This window comes from Balaenoptera borealis (assembly GCF_965194805.1).
Source record: "Balaenoptera borealis genome assembly, chromosome: 3".
NCBI classification, from domain to species: Eukaryota; Metazoa; Chordata; class Mammalia; order Artiodactyla; family Balaenopteridae; genus Balaenoptera; species Balaenoptera borealis.
The window spans coordinates 41,499,255-41,525,174 of NC_138866.1; the positions used below are offsets into that span (position 1 = coordinate 41,499,255).

At 41.4% G+C, this 25,920-nt stretch overlaps 1 protein-coding gene across 1 annotated transcript in view; it reads right to left on the bottom strand.

Moving 5' to 3' along the window:
• Positions 1-25,706, bottom strand: part of DAAM1 (dishevelled associated activator of morphogenesis 1) — a 140,602-nt gene extending 114,896 nt beyond the window's left edge. The window contains exon 1 of the mRNA XM_082386469.1: positions 18,360-25,706. Within this exon, the coding sequence (XP_082242595.1) occupies positions 18,360-18,380 (21 nt within the window). The 5' untranslated portion in view covers positions 18,381-25,706. The remainder of the gene's footprint in view (positions 1-18,359) is intronic.
• Positions 25,707-25,920: the final 214 nt, after the last annotated feature.

Sequence of the window (25,920 nt, forward strand, 5' to 3'; positions counted from 1 at the left end):
AGAAGGGTCCGAGATTTTCAAACAGAAAAGATCAAATGAATTCACTGATACAGAGATGGTTAAATAAATGATAGTATATTCACATAATGGAACATTACACACTCACTAAAAAGAACGAGGCATCTGTGCATGTAGATATGGAAAAATGTTCAAGATACTATGTGATATGTATACTATATACTACAGGATTACATGTTTTAAAGCATTTATGAATATATGTCAGGAAGTGTTATCGGCAGTAACCTCCAAAAAGAGGAGATGGGAGAACTACTCCTTTTCACTTTATACCCTTTTGAATTTGAATTTTTACCATAAAAATACATTTTTAATGACTGCATGGTTTTTTTTAAGTTACAACTGCATGTATTGTCTTAGAAAAATTTCTAAGTTATACTGTCAAGTGAAAAAAGCAACTCAAAGAATAATGTGTATAACATGTGCCATAATGTCTTTTAAAAACAATCTTACACAAAAACCTAAATAGTTTACGTGGGACTGCATAGCAAAAGGCCTAGAAAGATACACAGCAATTTCCCAACTCTGAGAGGGGAAGGGGTTAGGGAAAAGGCAAGAAAGGAAACACACTTTTTATGATATATATATATATATTATGATGAGAGCATATTCCTGTATAACTTCTGTAGATTGTCAATTTTTAAAAAGAGATGGGATTGAAAGGAAAAAGAGAGGTGGATTATGAATTGGCCCTTGGTGAGCTGGAAGGGCAGAGGAGGAGAGCCACATCTGTGCCAGGAAGATGGCAGGAACAAGGGCATGAATTCCAGGGAGGAGCCAGGGGGAGTCAGCGTAGAGAGGAGGGCTGGTGTGAAGAAGCTGCAACCCAGGCTGAGGAGTCTGGATTTATCCCACAGAAACTGGCAGTCACACTTAAAAGCCTCCCCTACACTTCTCTCTTTAAAAAAAAAAAAAAAAATCAGAGAAAGCAGATGTGGTTGGGTCTTGACTACTCTTATCCTTTAGAGCTGTGGGCACATGACTTTGATGGAGAAGCTACAGTGACCGCTGAGCACCACAGAGAGTGCACAACAGATGATCAGACAATGTATTAATGTCCTCGTCCTGACAAACACAGCACGTGCTGAGACACAGGGCTAACACTACAGCAGGCACTTCCTGAGACAGAAGAGAAGACTGAGGGGGAGGCAGAGGCCCGCAATTACCCTCGAACTGATTTCTATGGGCGACTCCATAGAAACAGGGTCAGAGCTGTGTCACCCCCCAGGATGAATTTAAAACCAATTGGTAGGGCTTCCCTGGTAGTGCAGTGGTTAAGGATCCGCCTGCCAATGCAGGAGACACGGGTTCAAGCCCTGGTCAGGGAAGATCCCAGATGCCGCGGAGCAACTAAGCCCGTGCGCCACAACTACTGAGCCTGCACTCTACAGCCCGCAAGCCACAACTACTGAGCCCACGTGCCACTACTGAAGCCCGTGCGCCCAGAGCCCGTGCTCCGCAACAAGAGAAGCCACCGCAATGAGAAGCCCATGCACCTCAACGAAGAGTAGCCTCCACTCTCTGCAGCTAGAGAAAGCCCGCATGCAGCAACGAAGACCAATGCAGCCATAAATTAAATAAATAAATTTATTAAAAAACAAAACAATGGGTAGAAGCTGTAAGGAGACATAAGGAAGAATTTTCTAATGTCTATGATTGGGATAGGATGCAGGTGAGGAGTCCCTGGCTTCACTGTCTTCAGACTAAAGTTAGCTGTTAGAAATGCCTAAGGTGTGTAAGGTACCCCAGCTCTTAGATGGGAGATGGGAGAGAGATTAGAGATTTTCAGCAAGTGCTGACTTGAGCTTTTCACTCCAGCTTCAATTCCAGCAGCTCTGCTTTTATCCTTTTTTGGATATTGACATATTAGGTATCAATCTTATTTTATAAAAATGTCCTGAGGCTACTCACTGCAATTATAAGAACACGCAAAGGCCACGCAACAGCCTCCAAGGGCATCACAATCTGGCTCCTGCCTGCCTCCCCACCTCACCCTGTAGCTTTCTTCGTATGGGTCACTGCACTTCAACTACACTGGCCATGCTGGGTCCTGCCTCAGGGCCTTTGCATCAGCCATATCCTTGACTGGCATGTTCTGGCCACATCTGTGCACGGCTGGTTCTTTTCATCATTAAGGCCTCAGCACGAATTTCACTTTCTCAGGAAGCCATCCCCAACCACTGTATCTGCCCCAGTCCTGTTCCATGCTCCAGTCACTCTCTATCCCTTTACCCTGTCTGAAGTTCTTCAGGGCAAGTACCACTATTTCAAATTATCCACTGTGATTATTTCATGGGGGCAGGGGCCTTGCATATATTGCTCATTGCTGTGCCCCCAGCACATGATAGTACATGGGACACATGTACATGGGATACTCACATATTTAATAGCAGACTTTTACATAAAGTCTCATTTAAACAAAGGACTTTACTTCAAAAAAATTTTAGACTATGGGGCATGGGGATGAAAGTCAAGGGGTCTTTAAGCTTCATCTGTACGATTTAAATTTTTAAAGAACAATGTATCCATACATCATTTATGCATTTAAAAATAAAAGTATACACACAGAAGAGAGACCAGAAGCAAGTGTGTCAACATTTAACAATGGTTAATTATGCATAGTGAGGAAATGCATGTCTTCGTTGAACTTTGTTCTTAAGTTTTTTTATAAGTAAAATCCAACTTATGGACTTTCAGCATCTCTTCCAAATCAGAGAATCCAATTCCAAAATCTGTCACCAGTTTCTTGATTGTGTAATGACGCAAACTCGGGTAAAAATTCTCATAAACAACTATGTTTTGCAAACACTTCTAGAGACAAGCTCTCCACTCACTTTAAGGGATAGTGGCCTCCAAAAGCCAGCAACTGGAAGTCCTGAGTTGGGAAGGGAGAAAAGAGGTTAAGGGCAAGGTATCGGTCATGGAACCCTCTGTGATGACCTAACTGACTCTGGGATAAAGACTTAGCCGAGATACCAATATCCCATTCTGTTGAAGCATACATCTCCAGACCTAGGGAGTACTTATGCAAGGTCATATGAGACATATGCAGTACCTGGGATTCCTTTGGTAAATGTGTATTAATATCTACTATATGCCAGGCATGATAGTAGATACCTAAGGATACAGAAAGGAGTGGGTCACTAGGAGCTTATAATCTGGGGGGAGAGAGTAGTGCACCAAATAATTATTACAAAAGTAATATGACACGTTATACAGTTAAGTGCTATGTAATCAAGCAGGAACTATGAAGGGAAGAATCTGGTCCCTGATGCTTGTGTGGAATTTTGACAGATGTTAGAAAGCAGGGCACTTAGGCAGAGGGACCAGTGCAAACAAAGGCATGAGCTGGGAAGGGGCATGGAGTACACGGGGAGTGAGGGGTGGTACGGTACAGGTGGTGCTGTATCACATCTCCCCGTAGCTGAGCCCTGGAGGGTCTCATCTCCCTACTTAAAACCTACCAGTGGCTCCCCAACACCATTCTAAATTGGCTTTCAGTGTGCCATCAAATCCAATTCCAGCTCACTGTTTCTGTCTTTTCTATTTCCTTAAAAGTATCCTACACTTAGCCAACAGACCGTTTTCCATGCCCCCTAAATATCTTGCACTCCCATCATCTTCCATCCAGGTGGTCCACTCATTTCTTCTGCCCTTATCTTTGTCAACAGTGTCCCCACCCTGACAGTACCAATCCTGAGAGTACACAATGCAGTAAGCCTCATCTGCTGGTGGTAGATGAAATTTGGTTCAACATTTCTGAAGGGCAATTTATTAAGGCCTTAAAATAGTCACAATTTTGACCTAGAATTTCAACTTCTGGAAATATATTCCACGGATATATTCAGAGACACTATCAAAGGTGTTTTTATAAAAATTTTCAAAGCTATAAGAGCTTTGAAACAAGGGGATGCAAGAACAAAGCTATCAGAGCAAATAAACAAGGGCATAAAATACGTGTTAGTAATAGAGAACTATATGAAAAGGGTAAATAAATTATGGTACAACTAGATGATAGACCACCATGCAATCCTTTGAAAAAGAATATTTAATACAAGGATATATCGTACAGCACAGGGAATATAGCCAGTATTTTATAAAAACTATAAATGGAATATAATCTGCAAAAATTTTGAATCATTATGTTATACACCTGAAACTAATATAATATGGTAAATCAACTATAACTTAATAAAAAAATTAAAAAGAATATTTAATGACATGCAAATACTTATGATATATGAAATAAAAAATAGGTACACAATGTCCCATTTATGTACAAAAAAATGTATATATTGATACATGGGCAGAAAAGAAGGACAAGAGAAATACACTAAAATATGAGCAGCATTTAGCTCATGTCAGCTGTATGGATTACTTTAAAAAACCCCAAAACTCTTGTACTTTCCAAGTTGTTCTCACGATACTTTCACAATTAATAAAATGATAAGATTTAAAAAAAACACTTTATATGATTATTTGTTTATGTGACAGAGGAGGGGGAAATGTGTACGCAAAACTGTTCCTACCAAAAACTTCGAAGTTATGGTGATCTACACACCAGCTTCTCAAACTATCTGTGGTGAAGGACAGTTTTCCCACCAATCTGTTACAAACGTATTTTTGTAAAATACAGTACAAATATCTCAGTAATGTCAAATTGCTATAAGGCTTTCTCTAAGTGTACAATTCTTGCACTTTGTTAACCAGCAGGTAGGCAGCAATGGCACTGATGTACACCAGGAGATAGGAGATAAGACTTATCTCATTAAACTATAACTGTTCATGTTTGTCTCCGGTGTGTGTCCTCAGGGCAGGAACCACCTCCCACTCAAGTGTCCCACATACCCTACCACTGCTGGTCCGTCAACTGAAGAGAGACTGTTCAGAGCCTACTGTCAAGGTCCGACTGCACGTGCATGTGTGTGGAAGGGGTCAGGGGAGGCAGAGTTCAGGCTGCTCGGAGATGAGGTCAAGGAAACAAAGCAGGCGAAGGCCAGCTCATGGAGGGTCCATGCTCAGCCTTCAAGTTCATTGGCAGACAGTCTTGCTAACCTACCCACCCATCTGAACATGATCTGGGCCTGTTAGCATTTTGAGACCCCCTACAATGCACAGCCAACAGGTACGGTAATCTGTGGTCTGGGTCTTTCTTCCCCCACTGAAGAGTCAACTCCATAGGGAAAAGTGCCCACGGCTAGTGTTGCACAGTGCCTCACAAATATAGGAGGGCAATCAATGTATTTGAGAAACTAATAAAGAGAGTAATTACTTTACTTTTGCATTTTACAAGTTGTTTCGCTTAAACGCGAGTTACACTACGTTCTGGCGGTATTGAAGAAGGGCGCAGAGGAGACATTAAGATCTAAGAAAAATCAGTCCAAAGCATTTTTCAAGTCTTAAAAATATGCCAACAGTTCTATAAACAGAAGAATACTAAGGGGTCTTGGCTAATTTCTAAGATGGGTAATAAGATATAGAGCCTATTACATTTAAGGACCTAATTGAAATCATTTTAATAAGGACAAATACTGCCTTTGATAGGTGATTTGTGTTTAAAAGCCTCAGTAAATCCCAAAGACCAAGTTTTTATTCTGGCTCCTCTGTGGAACCCCAAATACAAGGTCCTCCACTAAGCCCATCCTTAAACTGCAGATGATGGCAAAACTTTGAGATTTCCAACAAGCAACCATTTTTAATGTACTTACTTGGAGCTCCACTGTTCACAGCCTAGTTTCCTAGATATAGACCAAAACAGGAAGCAAAAGTAATCATCCCACTTGACCCCTTAGTGGCAGCAGGCACTTCTGGCCAGCTCTCTTAACTGCTTTAGTACTTCACTAATGAGTGATCCCAACAACTGCCTGTGTACAAGATTCTAGAAGCACATTCACACCCATCACTTCTTTCCATCATCCCCATTTGACACATGAGATTTAAGAGGAGACTTGGCAGGGAGTGGGGCAATTAGGAGGAGTAATTTGAGAGAGACTTGATTTGCTGGTGAAGGCAAAGAGATGTTTATTCAGAACAGCCTAATTGTTGGGAGTGGGGTTTGCAGAGGTCACAGAGGGAGGCTTGCAGAGGTCAGAGAACCTGCTTGCTTAGTTCAGCCTCCTCTCATCTCTCATGTGAATGACTACAACAGCTTCTTAACTCCTCTTCCTGACCCCAGTCTAGGGGTTGACAAAGCTTTTCTGAAAAGGGCCAGATAGTAAATATCTCAGGCTCTGTAGGCCATTAAGCCTCTATCACAACTGCTCAAGCCTGCCACATCATGAAAGCAACCACAGACATCTGTGAACAAGGGTGTGTGCCTGTGTGCCAATAAAACTTTATTTGTGGACACTAAAATTGAATTTTATATAACTTTCTCATGTCACAAATATTTATTTTAAACCATTTAAAAATGTGGAAACCATTCTTAGCTCATGCAACATACAAGAATAGGTGGCGTGCCCACGTGGGCCCGTGGGCTGAAGGCTGCCAACAGCTGCCCTAGTCCATCACATTTATCCATTTAATTCATTGCGTTCAATGTTTATCAAGTATCAATTAGGTGCCAAACACTGTGCTAGGTACTAAAGAAAAAAGGCTGAAAATAAGAGAATGTGTCTTTAGGGAGCTTATTTGATTTGAAGAAGGCAGGTAAAAGAATCAAGTAAACTACAACATAAGTACTGATTTTAGTTAGTGTTACAGGGGACGCAAGAAGAAAATGAAAGAAAATGGTGGTGATGGTGGTGGTGGGAGGGGACAGCTACTTTAGATAGCGTGATCTGAGAGGGGGCATTTAAAGTGAGGACTGATGCATAAATGGGACCAGCTGTGCAGAGCGTCAGGGAAGAGGACTCCAGGCGGCAGGAGTGTGTGCAGGAGCCCAGGGCAGGTGGGGACCTCAGCACGTTTGAGTCGGGGAGGAAGACCAGTGGGGCTGGAGCACAGCGAGTGACGGGAGTGATGTTAAGAGAGATGAGGTTGCAGGGGGCAGGGGCCCAGACCCCAGGGCCTTGGACACCGGAGTGAGGAATCTGGGGTTTATTCTCAGCACGTCATAAATCCGACTGTGTCACTCGGCTCTGCAGTGTCTCTTGGATATGGTCCAACTTCCCAGCCTGGACCAAATAAAGACCCTCCTTTATTTTCTACCCTCTTCTCTCACACCCTAAATGCTGTGCACCCCTGTGCCCACCCCATACACACATGCCCGCAGCAGTAGTGGCACCTCTGAGCCCATCCCTCTGCAGTCCCCTCAGCCTAGGTGCTCCTTTCCATCTTTACCTGACTGTCTTCCACTTACCAGTCAAGACCCCCCTCCAATACTGCTGCTTTTATGACCCTTAAATGTCCCAGAGATGGTCACACATTTCTTTCCACACTCCTGGCACCATATACATAGTTGAGTCTTTTTCTGGCTTTGGGGTTTTTTTAAATTCATGTCTGTTTCCCCTACTAAACTATGAGATCCTAAAGGCAGGGACCAAGTTTCATTCAGTGCCTGGCACACAGTATATTTGCAATAAATGTTTGTTGAATGCAAAAGCACAAATGCCTAAGTGAACAGATGGTCTCATCTCTGAACTTCAGGGTGGTGCGACTCGGTGTTCTTCCCACAGTTACCTGTAGATCTGTTTTTCACAACTGCCAAAACATTTGAAGGCAATCAGATCGCCAAGTGCTCTTTAGCCACTTGTCAAGATTTCTGATGCTGACAGTAGCCTCACAAACAGACTTCATCCTGGGGGTATCTGCAGCTTCCCTACGGTGAGAAATTTCTCTCTGGCCAAACTGGCTGGTACTTGGTTTTTCCACCCATCCTCAAGTAAACTCCATTGGAAACAAATCCGTTGATAGAATCTTTTAGACATTTTCCCCACTCCTTACATTCAGTGAACACTTCGCCCAAGATGTATTCACTTACTCAGCTATCATACCTGAGCCTCCTCAATAGGCCAGACTCAGTGCTAGGTGCTAGAGAAATAGATGAAGAAAACTCACAGATTAGGGATGTCACACCTAGTGGGGACATTTAGGGAGCAGTGAAGTTGGTCCTTTTGGCCACTGAAGAGGAAATGTGTAGTTACTGAAACCAGCGGCCAATGTTTCTACATCTCGGCCCCCTTTTCAATCAGATCGGCCTGAGGGAAAGGACTAATTCCACCAGGACAGCTGGGCCCTCAACCAGAACACATCTCCTCATCTCAGCTTCTGGCCCTGCTGCAGAGGGGAGAAGGTGCTTCTGGGACACCCAAACTGCAATCCACCTATAGCATTATGGATGACTATTGCTATGCCGTGCACAAGGAAGCAATTAAAAAGCTACTTAAGATTCTGGAGCAGGTGCATTTTGCTTAGCAAAGAATCAGAAATTTAATCCATCTGTGGCCTAGCTCTAAGTCAGAGTCATTGTATTGCTCTTTACCAAAACAAACAAGAGTCTCAATGTGATAACAGTCACAAAATGAGGACCAAATTTGCGGGAATGTTGTTTACGATTATGATGAGTAAAAAAAAAAAAAACAAAACTAGAGAACAAAAACGGTCCACAAGAAAACCCCCTTTAATACTTTTCCTTTGATAAAGCCAAGTCACAATACATACGTAATATGGAAAGTCTGCTTTCCACAAAGCTACACATGAGCAGTACCTAACATATGGGGGAAACTGGAAGGTCGTGTTGACAAAATAGATTTGCACTGATACATACATCAGTCTCACTGGCTCATCAGGGACTTATGGTACACATTTATAAGATGGCTGAGGGATACACTCACTGGCTAAGTTACCAAGGTCTTCCTCTAACCAAAGTGGTTACAGGGGAAACAACAGCTTACATGCTGAAAGAAGGGAAAGAAGGAGACGGTGAATCCCTTCCTGCCACCAACTTGGTTAAACAGTTGAGAATTTCTGCATTGACACACAAAACAGTGGGCACCATGTATGTCGAGCCCCACGTCTATTATTTTAATCAAGATAGTATTTCGCATTATATTCTCCAATTATCATTTTACCACTAAAATATCGTCATTGTTTATTATAAATGGTCTCTGGAATTTCTGAAACAATGTCACAGACACAAGAAGAAGGGCAAGGAAAAAAATATTATGACACAAGCGCAATTTTAAAGAGAAAGGTTAAGAGAACCCTCAGTTTTAATTATCGAACCTATTGTTTTCAGAGCTGCAGTTTACCTCACATTTTGCAGAGGGCCCTGACATACGACTTGGGTTTCAACATGTTAATGTTAACCCAAATTCTCTTATCAAGAAGAATGTGAAAGGAAAAAATTGCTTTGCTTCTTTCCTTGGCCATCTCTCTCCCATCTCACATTCCTCATGTCTGGTTTCATTTCAAGAACACCAGATGCCAAATACTATTTGGAGCTTTAAAAAATGATGGGTTGCAGTCTAAAGGTTGTAGGAGAAACGTCTGAAACGGAATGTGTTTTCCCCGTAAGTTTCAACATCCTCTCCATCAGGAAACGGAAAGGGCGTTTCTCAGTAAGTGAGTCCAGTGGAGGGACAGCCCTTCCCACACACTTGGTCCCAAAAGGATGTTCTAATAGGGCACTTCTTGGAGTGGCTCCTGGAAATTCACTCAGCAGTCAATCCTCTCAACCCAGTTACTTTTCTGAGACAAGAGGAAAACAATGAGGGCCCCCCACCATGGATGGGGAAACCAAAATCCAAACATTCAAATAAGCCTCTGGCACCCTGAAAACACTTCCTGCTCCACTGTGTATGCAGCATAGCAAAAGTAAAGCACACTCCCTCCTCTGGGTCCGCCTGCATCAGTGTAGGCGGGGGGGCGTGCAAAGTGGAAGCCAGAACCAGTCCCCTTCCTTCCCTACTTCCTCCCGAGATAAGGGAGGAAGGAACCCAAATGAAGTGCATGCACACCCTCAAGCCAGACCAAGCCTCAACCAGCACATAATCAACAGTCTTGTTCCAGGCCCAAGCCATGGACTCCTGCCAGAAAACAGCCCCTCCTCACATAAAGAGCAAAGGAAGGGACCTCCAGGTCTTTACCCTGAAAAGCTGGCAACGACTATTCTGTCATGACTCAATACTTTAACCGTGGGTTTAGGGCATAAATCCCTAAAGCCAATATAACACAGATCTCGAGTTAGGAAGTTTGTGCTGTTCACGTGACAGAAACCAGTCTGGAAGCCAGGACATCTAGTCTAGATCATCTGGGAGAAGAGCCAAACCAAGTGTCATTGGAGCTCCCCACCAAACAAAGCGCAACCTCGCCAGAGGGCCTGTTACTAGTCTGTGAGGGAAGTCAATAAACAAATTTAAACCCACGCTGAAAGAAATGCAAATCATTTTCCCCCTTTGAGTTTTCTACCTCCCTGACTCTAAGGGACCCACTCAGAGTCTATAAAGACAAATTGAGACAAACTCCCTATAACTGGGGGTTATACAAACATAAGAAGCTACACCACTCAAACAGCCAGTTTTGTCACATCGAAGCTCTCACTCTTCCAAGAGGCCAAGTTTTGTTCTTCAACGAATATGTAAAAGAATGCAACTTTCCTGAATCACCTAATAGCCCTTTTCAGAAAGGGTAAGACAGTAAGATAGCACAGCCACCAGAAAAGAGTACTTGTACATTTTAGGACACCAGCAATCACCTGTAGTCTATATGCTCTGGTCCTCTGCTGATCCAACTGAAATAACCCCTAAAGGTCAGAGTCTTCACCACTTCAGGTCAACGTGCTGCGTCTTAAAATGTCTCCCCACCGAAATGACCACACTTGGGGTACTTAAGGTTTCAGACCTTCCCAAACAAGCAGCCAACCCTCTGGTGCCATCCACAGAGAATATGCAAATGACATTAAAAAGACATTGTCTAGGGGCTTCGCTGGTGGTGCAGTGGTTGAGAGTCTGCCTGCTAGTGTAGGGGACATGGGTTCGATCCCTGGTCTGGGAAGATCCCACATGCCGCGGAGCAACTAGGCCCGTGAGCCACAACTACTGAGCCTGCGCATCTGGAGCCTGTGCTCCGCAACAAGAGAGGCCGCGATAGTGAGAGGCCCGCGCACTGCGATGAAGAATGGCCCCCGCTTGCCGCAACTGGAGAAAGCCCTCGCGCAGAAACGAAGACCCAACACAGCCAAAAATAATTAATTAATTAATTAATTAATTAATTAATTTTAAAAAAAGCCATTGTCTAAAAAGAAACATAGTATTAGGCATTTTTTGGAACCTCCTAACTGAAATGATTCTGGCAAATTCTGAGAGAAAAGAGGGTGAGCAGATAAATACAGTTGACCCTTGAACAACAAGGGGGTTAAGGGCTCTGATCCTCCACGCAGTAGAAAATCTGAGTGTAATTTACAGTTGGCCCACTGCATACTCGGTTCCTCCCGTATCCACGGTTCTGCAAACGAGGATTCGACCAAGTGCGGATCATGTAGCACTGTAGTATTTACTGTTGAGAAAACTCCAGGTACAAGTGGACCATCACAGTTCAAACCCGTGTTGTTCGAGGGTCAACTGTACTTGGTTTGAACAACTATGTTTTCCAAATCTTCAAGCAAAGTTTAGTGTGATTTAGAAAAGATAAACTGGGGGGTACTCTAGGCCGAGGACTCACGACGCATCCTCCCAGTAATATTATCAGCAGAGGACCAGAGCATATAGACTACAGGTGATTGCTGGTGTCCTAAAATGTACAAGTACTCTTTTCTTATCTCCCCAGTAAGGCCATAAGACGGGGTCCCCTGGAAAAGTGAGTACTGCTGCTGACCCTCACAGCCCCAAACCAGACACTGTTCAATCTTACTCCTTCTCAAATAATATAATTACATTTTATCAAGGCCAAGTAGGTATAATTTCTATTTCTACACAAGCCTCCATGGAAAATAACGTCTCCGTCTCCTGGTATCGTAGGGAAACTACTGGTCTCTGGACTGAAAATAAAAACTTGCCTAGAGGATTTATATGTTTTCATGTTTACTGAAAGCAAATTTTAAAACTCACTGATTACCTTCGTCTTTTCATGTTCTTCTAACTACTTTTATGCCAAGATTACTTTATTACAATTGCAACAGGAGAAAATAAAATAAAATACCATGTAGAACAAAAGTTCTTGGTTAAAATCAGCCTCACTCTCTGATAACTGTTAAGAAACTCCCATCTTTCTCATGGCAAATGTAGCTTTTCAGTTAGGGAAAAACGGATGAGCAGATATAATATGACAGGCAGCCGTGGAGTCGTGACCTGGGTTCAAATACCAGCTCAAACACTTTTTTTTGGTGAGTGACTTTAAAAAAGACTTCAGCATCCTGAAGTCCTCTATAAGTGTTTGATAGATTTTAAGTGGACGTTACAAAGGGAAGTGAGAACTACATAAAAAAGTTGGAAGGGGGATTTATATTTGTTAGCTACTGTTTGGTGGAAATATGTTAACCAGATTCCTTTCCCTGACATTCCTGTGTGTATCAGCAGAACAAATTCCTGGAATGAGGCTGGTTTAATCTCTATAGGGCAGTTGTCACCACTAAATCAAGGGCTCTGCAGGTTAGTCAGCTTATCTGCAAATTGTGGGAAATTCTCTGAGGGTTTTGGGGCAGTGTGGAAAAGCCATTAAAAAAGAAACTTAGCCTTCCTGTATATTTTGAAGCATTCAACAGGTTTAATATTTCGATCCAACCACTTACACGAAAACTACCACAGAGCACACCCACTGCAACGACGCTGACATTTGCAACACTGACCTGATTCCCCTTCACATTTTCCTCAGTGATCTCATCTGTTTATTATTCTCCTTGCGACATCTGAAGGCATCTTGTCTGCCCAGGAAAGTAATTGTGAATTGGTCACCAAGGTAGAAAACCTACTGCAAGGTTTTACCAACTGGCTTTCCCAGTTTTGCCTCAGAAAGAGCAGTCTGAACAAGTGTGAACACAGCCATGGTTTGCCATTGTAGATGTGAAAAATGTTTATGGAAAGCTAAGTACATGGTGATCCTGGGTTCCAAATTACAGTGTGGTGAACTGTTTACTAGATAGATGCTGAGTCTCTCCACACCCCTGCTGCTCTGAGGGGCTCATCTGGGGCAAGGCCAGCACCACACCTACGCTCGGGCTGTTCCTAATGAGTCCTGCTTAAGAGGCGGAGAGAGCAGCCACCCAGAAACAACTAGGACCAGACGATGGAGTCACATTATGAAAGCTGAAACTCCCTTCGGAAGAGGCACCCTACCCTTCATAAAAATTCTACCTATAAATTTTACATAATAATTTTTCAAGAGAGGCTTATGGAAAGATGATAGTAAAAGCTTCCGCTGAAGGCAAGTTCAGCTGTAGAAAGAAGGCAGTAAAGAGGCACTCTGGCCTCCACCTGTTCAGGTCTCGTGTGGCTCTGGGAGCTGCTGCTTTTAAATCAGAACCACCCAGCCCTGCAAGAGATGCACATTCCTCTAATGATTAGAAGTGAAGCCAGGACTGTCCTGTCAGCTTATGAAACTAATTTCCAAAGACACAGTACTAAAAACACCTAGAGAAATAAAGCTTTGACATGAGATTTCCCCAATCTCCCTTCATGCTGGGAACCTCCATAAGCACTCAGATGTACAACCCTCCAAAATCTGAACAAACTTTTTTATAACTGGGGTGGGAACAAGGCAGGCAGGGGAGAAGACCAGTTTAAAAAAAAAAAAAAAAAGGCACCAAAAATCCTCTGCCCCGCAATGGGCCATCTAATAACCAGTGGATGGGAGTCAATTGTATCGCAATCTGGCAGTATCTATTGTTGTTTATAATGCACTGGTCCATTGACCCACATCTAAGAATTCCTAGATTCCATATCTAGGAATTAACCTACCGACATACTTATACGTGAACACAGAGATATATTAACAAGAATGTGCACTACAACATTGTAATAGAAAGAAAACAGGATTCATTATTTGTAATAGAGAATATCTAAGTGTCCTTCAAAAGGGGACTCTTTTAAAAACTGTTGGGGCACCCATAGTATAAAACCCTGGTTCTCATACTCTGACACCCAGGCTTTACACCACACCAATCATATAAGACTCTCTAGTACTGAGGGCCCAGGCTTGGGTAATTTTCCAAATTCCACAGGTGATTCCAATGTGGAGGCAAGTTTGAGAACTAGTGCTATAGAATCCTATGCCTGGTTTCAAAGAATGTGCTAGGTCCATGGATACTGACAGGGAAAGATCTAACACATTCAGAGTGGAAAAAGAAAAGAAAAAAAGAAATCAAGTTGCGTGATAATACATATCTATCACCATTTATGTTAAAACTCAAACAAAACCGTATTTGTAGCTACACACAAGTGCACACACACGCACACACACTTACACCCCTATATGTGTGAATGCATAGAAATGCTTCCAGAATTGGAAGTATTAACTGTAAAGTTGCTAAAGTATTTAGCCAAATGCTTGGCACATGGAAGATTCTCAATAACTGGTGGCTATTACTTCCATGTGTGTCCAAGTTTGGGGGAGCCTATTGGAATAGTTTCACGTAGATGATGAGCTCTCATAAGTGCATGATGCAGATGCAAGTTTTCTATTGAAACTAGAAATTTTGCAAGACTTCTCAATAAAACTCCATCAAAGCTCTAAGTATATACCTGAATAACTCGTTAATCATTATACTGATTCTTTTATTTAAAATTACAGCTTGCTTTCTTCATACTTGAATCCCACGCCCCAAAATGCAGACAGCTTCACTGTCAATATTATACTGATTAGTAGATCCACCAAAATGACCCATTTAAAAGTTGTTGTATGTCAGCCAACAAATCTAAAAGCTTCAATTGTAATGCTAGACACAACCTTGATGAACACATAGAGGAAGAATATTCCCAAGGCTGCAAGTACCAGCTACAGGGATAACAACATGACAAACTTTAAAAAAATGTTTTGTTGTTATAAATTCTGCATGTTTCAAGAGGCAATTATTGGAGAATTTCTGGTTCACTAAAGCCATTATGTTGGAAGTTCTTCAGATGGCCACAGGGCTGCTTAGATGAGAGGCTGGGCAGTTCTATTATTTTTTCCTTTTATTTGGCTCTGTTTCAATTATACTTCTATTGTGGATCAGAAATCATAAGGGCATCACAAATATAACCAGAACAGGAGATTTCAGGATGCTCTTACATGAAGAAAATTTAGTACTTGGTATGTTTTTAAGATGCAATCAAATATACTTTAAAATTGTGTTTATATAAAGGTAAATTCAGTACAATTTTCAAAATTCTTCTCTACCTTTAGGTACTTTGAAAAAAGGTATGCATAATCCATATTTACTTGGATGCCAAATGTTTGGCTACAACAACTTTAAAGTTGTTTTCTAGCAATTTTCTCTCAAGTACATGTTCCTGAGGTTCCATCTTTAAAAGGTGAAATGTTTGGGCTCCTCCTTATCAATCAATAAAAATGTAATCACACTGCTTGTAGAACCAAATGAAAACATGGTGATTGTATGAATTTATGAGGCAAGAGATGGTCTTTCCAGGACCACATTGAGATTTTATCAAGGAATTTTATGAAATTGAGGTCTGAATGCTGACAACAGTCCTATGAGACAAGATTCTAATTATTTCCTGGCCATACCTCCCAAAAGTTTATGCCATTGAAACCTGATTCCTTCAAATATCACTAAATATTCATTGCAAACAGCTGGGAAGAAAGTCAATGATTCTAAGAACGGCAAAATGATCACCAGTATACTTGTATCAGTCCCAATGAAACAAAGCTACCATTACTTTGGAAGCCAATGCCTATTGTAAATGGGAGAGTAAAATGGATTTTTCTGAGATCGTTAGAAGACACTAGAACATAAGCATGCACAGCTCACAGACAATGATGACAGGGTCTGAACAAATCAGCATCAGTCAATGAGACATGCCTATCAAGCTTTGGGAAAATATGGAAGACACCAGAAACTTATCTGTTAATAAGCTCCTCTGGAAATTGAGTTCCAAGCCACTTCCAGAAATCCCAGCTGGCCTGGGGAGAACTGGATAATGACGCCATTTCTGGGTGCTCAGAACTCATACAAAAGTAGAGCCTTGAAGAAGTACAAAGATGAAGCACGTGCTCTCAAGAAAACAGAGTGTTTTCCTTTTAATACGCACTTCAAAACTGCCTAACCTGTACAAGATCAAAGCAATGAATAGACCTTGAGGATGGGGGAAAAGGTAAAGTTGTGAGAGCTAAGTGGGCACACACCAAGGACAAAAGAGCACGTGCGTTGAGTGGGTGAACTGATAAACATATATCATCTCTTTTCATTAAACAAAGCTAACAGTCAACCCAAATAGAAACTACCAGCAGCTACAATAAAGAGTGTGTTTTCTCATTGGTGATTTCTCTCCATGTGATAAGTATCCTTGGGAAGTGATTCACATAGCCTTATAAACAATTCTGAAACTGCAGGAGCCAAACAAATAGTGAGGAAGGATCCTTACTAAATTTTCATCATTAATTACTATACATGGATTACCATACTCTTGATTTAAAGCCAGGCCAAAAAAAAAGTCCTTTCACCATCATCAAAAGGAAAGTGTGAAGGAAGCTGATACTATCCAATATGCCCACTCCACCCAACTCTGTAATTTTCTATATAATTGGGTGAGAGCAGTAATTGCCTTATTGGGTAATTCAAGAAGACTAGACACTAAAGAGACTGCCTGTCTTGCAAAATCTGTTCTAAATGAGATAAGAAAAGCTCTGTTTTAAATTGCTACTTTGACTCACTGACCACGCCTGGAGTAGTTGGACTAGGGTTAATATTTGGACTTCATATTCTGAGGAATACTGCTAAACAGCCAAAAGATATCATGTGGCTAAATATGGGAAGCTATCAATACAAGACTGGTTAAATGATTTAGGGTACTTCTGTGTAATGAAATACCATACAGCCATTAAAAAGAATGAGCCATCTTTTCTGATGTTCAGAGGTCTAAAGTATATTAAATAAAAAGTCCAATTTGCATAATAACCATGGTACACCATAAACGAAAGAAGGATATACTTATTTAAATATGCAAAGAAATTGTTGAGCATATGACAAAATAGCAGATACAAAAGCCCAGGAAGAGTGGCTCCTTCTGGAGAATAAAATGGAGATTGGAGAAGGAAGGGATCTTGCTTGCATTTAGTTCCTTCTATTGTATTTTTTCTTTTTTTTTTAAGTATGGGCTTGGACTACATTTTTTCACCTTAATTATCAAGCTGTTTCTGAAAGTTTAGAAAGGTTTGGCAATATTTGTTTGTAAACTCATCTTTTTAAAAATTAAATAACTCTCTGTTATCAATCTTCTTTAACATGCCAGGCACTTTCAATTCCCTTTACATCCATTCATTATCTTGGTTAATCAAAGAGATAAGCCATGAGTCCTTAAGTGTCTCTTCTCGTCCTTTTGGGACTGCAGCCCACTGTCAATGAATATCTATGCTCTGGCTCTGGTTCACAGAATGCTTTCATTTCTGCACTTTTCCATTTCACCACACCCACCCCTACAATTGTTAGTTCTCAAAATGAAAACAATCTGTTCAACTGTAAAACACCAATATGAGCAATGACTTTTTTCCTTTAAACTTATAATTAATTTAGAATGGTGGGGGGAGTGAAGGGGAAACTACCAAAGACAAGGCTGTATATCACTGCAGTTGCATCTAATCACCATAGCAACAGAATGCATAGCTGTTCACTTTCACCAAAATTGTACAATTCAGAATCTTCTTAAACCCACTATATTTTTTGCTACAGAAGTAAATATTGCTACCTTTATCTTTAGAACATATACTCTCCAGAAGGCAGGTCCAGGAACATTACATAAGAAACTAGAAGTGTCTAATTAAGGAATTTTTTGTTAGGTATTTATTGGCAAATTTGATCCAAAAGGAAAGAATTTGCTTAGTAATCCAAAACCCTACCTCCTAACGCCCAGTTCTAAAGCTATTGAAAGAGCAGTACAGTGTATCCTGTTACATTCATGGCTTCTAACCAACCTTAAATAAGCAAGCGAATACAGTAATGGAAAGAATAAATTACAAAAGGGCACCCATGGAAGCATAACAGCCGATCCCTAAAAGATGAAGGCAAATATTGGTAACTACTTTTTAAAGAAGGATGAGAAAATTAATGCCAAAACAAGAGGCAGTATAACATTAAAAGAGATCTCAAAGTAGTCCAGAAAGTTAGGCTTTGCATTTCAAGGGATCATTCAATCCACTTGAAGACATGACAGAAAAATGCTTAACCCTTACTTATTCATGATTGCTACATACATACCATCACCTTTCCCCTGCACCCTACGTCTCTTTTTTTTCCTCCTAAAATCAGCGTTTACCTTACAGGTATCACTCTCCATTCCATGAAAGTAATCAACCAAGACAGTCTGTTTTTGTTAGATCTCCCTCCTATTCATCAGCGGTAACCAGAGCCGTGGTCAGCGTTCTTGCTAAGCTGGCTACTGGCTCCTCCGTGGTTACTCCCCCCCCAACCGTCCCACCTCACTGGGTAGTGGCAAGTGTAAGGTAACAGGCAGCTCCTTTGTGGAAAGACATGCTGGTTAACAACCATACTTGCTCATACTGGAAAAGCCACCAGCACAGAGATGCCCACAGATAATCAACCTACACACACACACAGACACACACACACACACGTCAAACTGGTTTTTCCACATAGACAATTCACAGGTAGTCAGAACCACCCCTCCCCACACAGGTACACACCAATCCCAAATTCACAATTCTGCGTGTGTGATCATTTATACATTTTTATTCATTGATTCATGGACCTAGAGTGTGCCCACTCCCCTGTTCTGTGTTGGGATACAAGCATGAACAAAGCAGATGTGCACCTTGCCCTTGCAGAGCTAGTTCACAGGCACACCTGAGCCCTGGCTGCTCAAGCCATTGCAACATTCCAGGCTCTGGCTCAGAGAAGACAGATGGTGAGCGAGTGGAGGGAGTGGTCAATTTGTCAGCCCATCTTCGAGAGGCAAGAACAAATATCTTGCTTGCTTCAAATAGCAATTCGTTTTTACTAGTAACTTCCATGTTCCCTGGAATATGGAGCACCCAGGAGAGGAAGGAAAAGGAAGGAGAGGGTGACGTGTGTGTTCTTGAGAAACAGGGGATGTAGAGTTACCCCTGAGAGGTTAACATTCGGAACTTCAAACAAGACACTGGACTCCCACTTCTGTCCATGAAGGATTAACTGCTATGGGAATTGCACTACAGATAACTACAAAAATGGACAAAATACATGCAACTGAGAGAAGGAAACTCCAGGTGAGGTGAGCCCTACTGTCTCCCCACCTTACTCCAGGCAGTAGTGCGAGAAGAGGAAACCCAAGCCAAGTTCAGGGGTCTTGCTGAGATGCAGAGTCAGAGATAAAGTTCAGGGAGGCTGAGGCAGCCAGTGTTCTGGAAATCTGCAGAGGGGTCCCCTCAAATCTTCAGCTGAGTACTGCTTTGCACATGGACCTAGGATCCACACAGGGCCGGGAATGATTTGCATTCCCACCAGCCTGATGAGAAAGAGATCAGACTACATAAAATATCAGGAAGAGTCTCCAAATGGGTCGGTCCTAGACTCAGGCTGCTCTGGAAAAAGCTTAAAAGCAACCTCAAAAGGATCTCAGTGATCCCAAGGAACTTAACTGTGTGCCAGAACAAAGGCCAACGCTCTTCAAAGGAAGTCCTTCAGGCAGAAAGAAATTGATACCAGATAGAAATGTGGATCCACACAGAGCAATGCAGAATGCTGGAAATGGCCAACCTTGGGGTAAAAAGAAAACCAGACGCTACCTCAGAGTTTCCCGAGCCACTGACCTGTAGGATGTGCTTTTGTAGAAATCCACCGATGACAACAACAGGGTCAGAAGGTCAGGATCAAAGCATTTCCCAAGTCTACTACTAACTATCCCCCTAACCTCAGTCAGGCTCCTTACGCTGTCCGGGCTACTATTCCCTCAGAATGATACTCTCCCTTGAACTGTCATCACATTATATAATGACTACGAAAGTGCTTTGGAAATTTTGAGGATTCAGCAAGTATTTACTGAGTGCTTTCTATGCATGTTTCTAAGCCCTATATGTCTGGGCCTCAGTTTGCTCATCTGAAAAATAAAAATAATAATAGTAGCCAGCCCGCAGGGTTGATGTTCGGATTAAATAAGTAAATATATGTAAAGTACAAAGAATAATGTCTGGCCATAGTAAGCTCTTATAGATGTATTTTTTAGTATCATTATTATTACTATTATTATACTACTACTGCTACTACTAATTAATGTTACTACCAGGCATATGATGATAAAAAGGACCAATTTGGTTCTTGCCCTCCAAGTTCATATTTGAGCTGTGTCATAAGGAAAACAATGCTCTGGAGATAATTTGTTACAATTTTGCCTGAGAAAACTGTGAGGATACCTGGGGGGGAAAAAAGATACTAGTCTGAGGGGAGACCTAGACTTAATCCAGCTCTGCCCCTTAAGTTGCTCTGTGACCCTGGTTATTTAGCCTGTTGGAGCCTTAGTTCATCCTTAAAGAGGTAGGATGAGAATCTTTAAGATCACTTCCAGTTCTAACATCCGATGAAGTGAACCAGAGGATCCATTTTAGACGCATATTTTTCCTGTCTTTTGAGCAATTTAATCCTCAGAGTGTCAAATCCCCATATAGAAAACAATTAATTTTGAGGAAGGGAAGTTTATGATTTAAGAAAGCCGGAAGAAATAAGCTCTAGATCTAGGATTAATATAAACGTCTACACATAAAGAACCCAAATCAAGAACCAGGACTACCTGATTTATCCCTCTAAAAATGGGAAGAAGCGCAATAGCCCCACTGTTTCCACCCATTGCTGGGTAAGCCATTGTTTTGATCTTTGAGAAGCTAAAGAATATAATTAGAGGAAGTAGGGAACTCTTCCTTCTGGTTCCAATTTTTGAATTGGTTCCAATAAAACAGAGAAGTCTCTCTCCTGTCTATGATTCTATAACTGAGAAGAAACATGGTAGTACACTGTAGAAGTTCCTTATGCCTGAGAAACAAGAAGAAATCCGTAAACAGCTAACTTCTTCTACCCACTGTTTATACCAGCATGCACCACAATTGGTAAGCTATCAACTACAAACATAAAAGCTCTCACAAAATTAACTGGTTCTAAACCTTACAAAGCACAGATAATTTTAGCAAAGTCTCAGAAATCAATGTCGTCGTTTTTGGTAAATGTCATACAAGATAAAGGTTCCACTGGAAGCAATAGGAAATGGCAGAACCCTAAGAGAATGAATCTATGGCTGATCTTTCAAAAATACTTGTGAAAGGACCTTCCCTAAAGTTTTCCCAACATTTTGCAGAGGACAAGCCAGAGATTTTGCAGAGTCTTTAAAGTAAAACACCCCTATTAACTTTATTGGAGAGAACATGTGCAACAGTAAAAAATTTTCTTTGTTCATATACACAAAATGCTGTACATGATTTCAGGCAGGAACCAGATCCCCTGTAGCTCACCACATGGGCCTCAGCCCAAGAACTCTAGTTTAAAGTAACACACAACCAAAACACACTGAAGGAGTCCTTAAAGCACATGCACGTGCATGCACACACAGGTACAGAGTAAAATTTGAGTACACTGTGTCTGTCTTTGGGACATCTACTCGATCACTACCCCTAATGGGCATGTCTCTAACCTATCTGTCTACCTCGCACATCTTTGGGAACTTCTTCATCTCCTTCTCATATGATTCTAATGGAGTAATCAACCAAGTGGTCCTGCCTCTCTATCTGTAGAGGTGGGCACGTGGCACTGTCTTGGCCAATCAAGGCACTCCACCCCCTGGACTGAGTGACTGATCTAGGATGGGCACATAACACAAAGAAAACCAGAGGTTTTTACGTGGATGGATGCTGCAGATGAGAGGGTTGCTCTCTTTTTCCTGGAATCACGAGATATAAGGACCATTTACCCCTGGAATTTACAATAGCTGCTTTTTCCACCATGTGTTGGAAACTGCCCAAGAATGAAGCCAGCATAGACAAAAGCAGAAATGAGAGATGGGACAAGGGGGCTAGGGAGACAAGGAGGCTTTCATGACATCATTTAACTACTAGATCCAGCTGAGCTTCAACTCAAATATCCTTTGAACTTCCCATTGCATGATTCAATGAAGGGTTTTTTTTTTCCCCCCTTAGGCCATTTTAACTGGGATTTCTGTCCCTAAACAATGCAAAGAACACTGATTCATGCTCCACTTGACTAAATGAGATGGAAACAGCCACTTACTGAGTGCCTCCCAAGTGTCAGAGATCATGTGGGACATCAATGTGCATCATTTCAGCTCATTTTTATAGTCATGTTGGGAAGCAGGTATCACAGTTTTATAATAAAGAAAGATACGAACAGCATCCATAGAACTAGGAGATGTCAGCCAGCGTTTAAACCCTGCCTGTCTCGCGTCAAAGCCCATTCTCTTTCTACATACCACACCCCCTCAAACGACAAACTCTTTCAAGCTACTATTATTATTTTCCAAGAATCAACCTAATAGTCAACCTAACAATCAAGCCACAAATCCAAACACAAATGTCTCGTTTTAGAGAAGGCTCTAAAGATTTTGCTGCTCACAAATCAATAGGACTAATGTAACACCTCTTTTCTCAAAGGATTCCTATTTTGGAAACAAATTTTACAAGGCTGACTTTCCAGGAATCTTAAATAAGCCTATGGGGGACTTGCTCCTTGAAGCTGGGAAGTAACAGAAGTTTTGGTATATACAGTGCTAAAAAGACAGAGTTACTAGAATGTAAAAGTCATCATCATTGCTAGACAGGGAGCATTCAGAAATCACCACCAGTCTTTCTCTTTCTGAAAGACAGGCCACAATCCAAGATTTTAGGCATTCATCTCTAACTCTGTTCCCAGCAGTAGAGTTTGAGAGAGAAGCTGTGTGGCAGAGAAGGAATATAACAAGGGCAGGGAGGGAAAAAAAGCATACAACGAGGCAAAATTTAAGAAAAGTGTCAAGAATCTGAAAAGTCTACCATTGAGCCTGCAAAAGAAAGTGTCACAGGGAAAGGTATCAAACCCGTTGGGAGCGATGAGAAAGAGACTGGAGAAACTGGAAAAGGCAAGAGGTGGTGAGTAAAATTTAGTGTTCTGCACTGGGCATAAAATTCAGTAGCTATCTCTCTCTCTCTTTTTCTACCTAGAAAAAGAACTAGCAAGGCAATAAGGAAACTGTGTTTAACTAATTGGGTATTACCATCCTTTTTGCAGGACTTGGGTGTAACAGGTAGAACTTGAGGACCCTATAGCCAACTGTCCTAATTATAGGTTGGATTACTTATTTCATAGAATCACAAAAAATCTAAGTGTTAAAACCATAGGGTGTAACCCTCCTTTACAATATGTAAGAGTATAGTCCCTTCGTAAATTAATTTATGGTTTTCTAAGTACTTGTGTATGCGCTGTATCATTTGATTTTCCCAACAAATTTTTCCTGAGAGAGGAAGAGAGAGGCACAGGCAATCAGATACTGTCTTTATTTCTACTTCACAGATGGGAAACCTCTTTGAGCACTAACGTGACCGCCACAAGGTCAAAATACTCCTAAGCAGCAAAGCAGGGACTTGAATTCACTAGATATAAATGCCACAAAAGAGGTATTAAGTACTACAGGGATTCAGAGGACATAAACTGCACTTCCACATTAGGATGACCTCAGAAATGTTTGAAACAGATGAAATATGAATGGGCCTTCAGAAAACTGCTACATCTTAGCAGAACAGAAGGAAGGGGCTACAAACACCAGCTGCCTGCTCCCTGTAGAGAGACGTCCTGAGAAACTCTGGCTTCCATATGGGTCTGTCACAGCCATCTAGCTGAGGACAGGGGTCCTGCTGGACCCCTCTGAGCTTTCTCTCAGTCACAAGGTCATAAAGGCATCTCATAAAACAGACAGACAAAACTGATAAAAGACAACCAAGACACTCACCTTACTAGGACCTGAGCCATTATGCTAAGAATATGAATTATTTGTACTTCCAATACTTCTCTCTAAATAGCCTTCGTGTCCACGGATGGAAAGATCACAGCGTAAAGAACAAATATCCTACTCTGCAAAATTGTCAATTATATCCTCACAAGTCATTCCAAACAGACCATTTCGTTTTAAAGGAGAAGAAAGTTGTGAATGTATCATCTAAAAGCATGCTAATAGCTTCAAAGGGATATATGGGCTTCACTAATTTTCCCAGTTCCAGCAAAACTGGAGCTAGCATATGTGCTCAACTAAAAATCACCCCAGATTATACAAGAGGCTTGAGAGATCATCTTCATTTTATAGATACTGAGGCTTTGGGAGATTAAAAAACTTCCTCAAGGCCACACACTAATTTAAGACACAGCAATTAAGTAAGACTCAAGGAGTGATTCTAAATAGATTCTTGATTACCAGACAGCCTGACCTAGCAAATGAATCTCAAAATCCTGTATGACTGTGTTTTTTAACAAAATTAAAAACAAACTAACAAATGAACAAAAAACCTGTATGAATGTTTCTGGTTTATAATGATGCTGTTTTAAACATTGTTTGAAATTTTATCAAGCTTTGTACACTCTACTCAGTAGAATGAGTCAACTTTGATTGCATTCTTTTAAACACTTTCAGTCAAAGAAAACTAGAAACCAGCTCCACAGGCAAATTATGTGGCATATCACTTGTGAATCTGTGATCCTTCAAATAACTGAATGAGCCAGTTCAGAGACACTTCCCACTGACCAGCTGGTTCCTGCCTTGGGGAGCAGTGTGGGAAGGAGGGAGAAAGTCCAGGGACTAAGAGTCTCCTCAGCTTCTAGGAGCGCTCAGCCATGTGGTAGTGTCTTATTAGAGACAACAGGGCCTGTGTCAATCCTGGTACAAAACGTTTTATAGATTCAAGTTTTCTAAAGTATGCTTGATGGCATTTAGGTATCCTTGAGTTTATTCCTCCTTCAGAAGAAAAGTACATCAAGTGCTCCTTAATTTCCGATCAATCCATTTCCTAAATTTGCTGCATTAGCCTCAACTAAATCCTATATTGGCTTAGGTGAGCCAGAGGTGGTCAAAATAAACTTTTTCAACTTCTAATTCTTATAAATATTTCTCCTGGTATTTCCACCGCAATGCTAGATCAGTAGTTAACTTTTCTGTCACAACACTCTCTAATGTGTATTCCACCACATACATACGGGATATCACTCTTTTGGAATGTTCCTATCATGCCACAGATAATTTTCACTACACGTTCCCTTCTAACGTAACAGGAATAGATGTTCACACTTTCCTAGTTGTAAACCAGCTGAACTGAGCCTCTGATTAAGACAGCTATTCTTCAAATCCCACACTCTTTCACATACATTCCAGAATGTGTAGGTTAAAACTGATGGACCCTACATGAGGGATGGACCCAGAGGTCAAATGCGGCGCCCCTCCCCTCCCCAACAGTTTTTGTAAAGTTTTATTGGATCACAGCGACACCCATGTCTACAGACTGGCTATGGTTGCTTCCTGAGTAGTTGCCAGGGAGGTATTTTGGGCCCCAAAACCTAGAACATTTACTAACACCTTACAGAAAAAGTTTGCTGACCTCTGGTATATACTAATCACATGAAACAAAAGAATTTGGGGGAGGTTTTCAAAAACACTTATATTAAAAATAAATTCATTCATTTAACAAGCATATACTGAGCACCTTTGGAGACTGTTCTAGGCGCTGGAGACCCATCAATGAACCAGAAAGATGTGGCCCTCATCTTCATGGAGATCATATTCTAGTGAGAGGAGACAAACATAAGTACTCTAATTTCAGATAGATAAAACAGGATATTTAGAGAGAGTGGCCAAGGATTCTGAA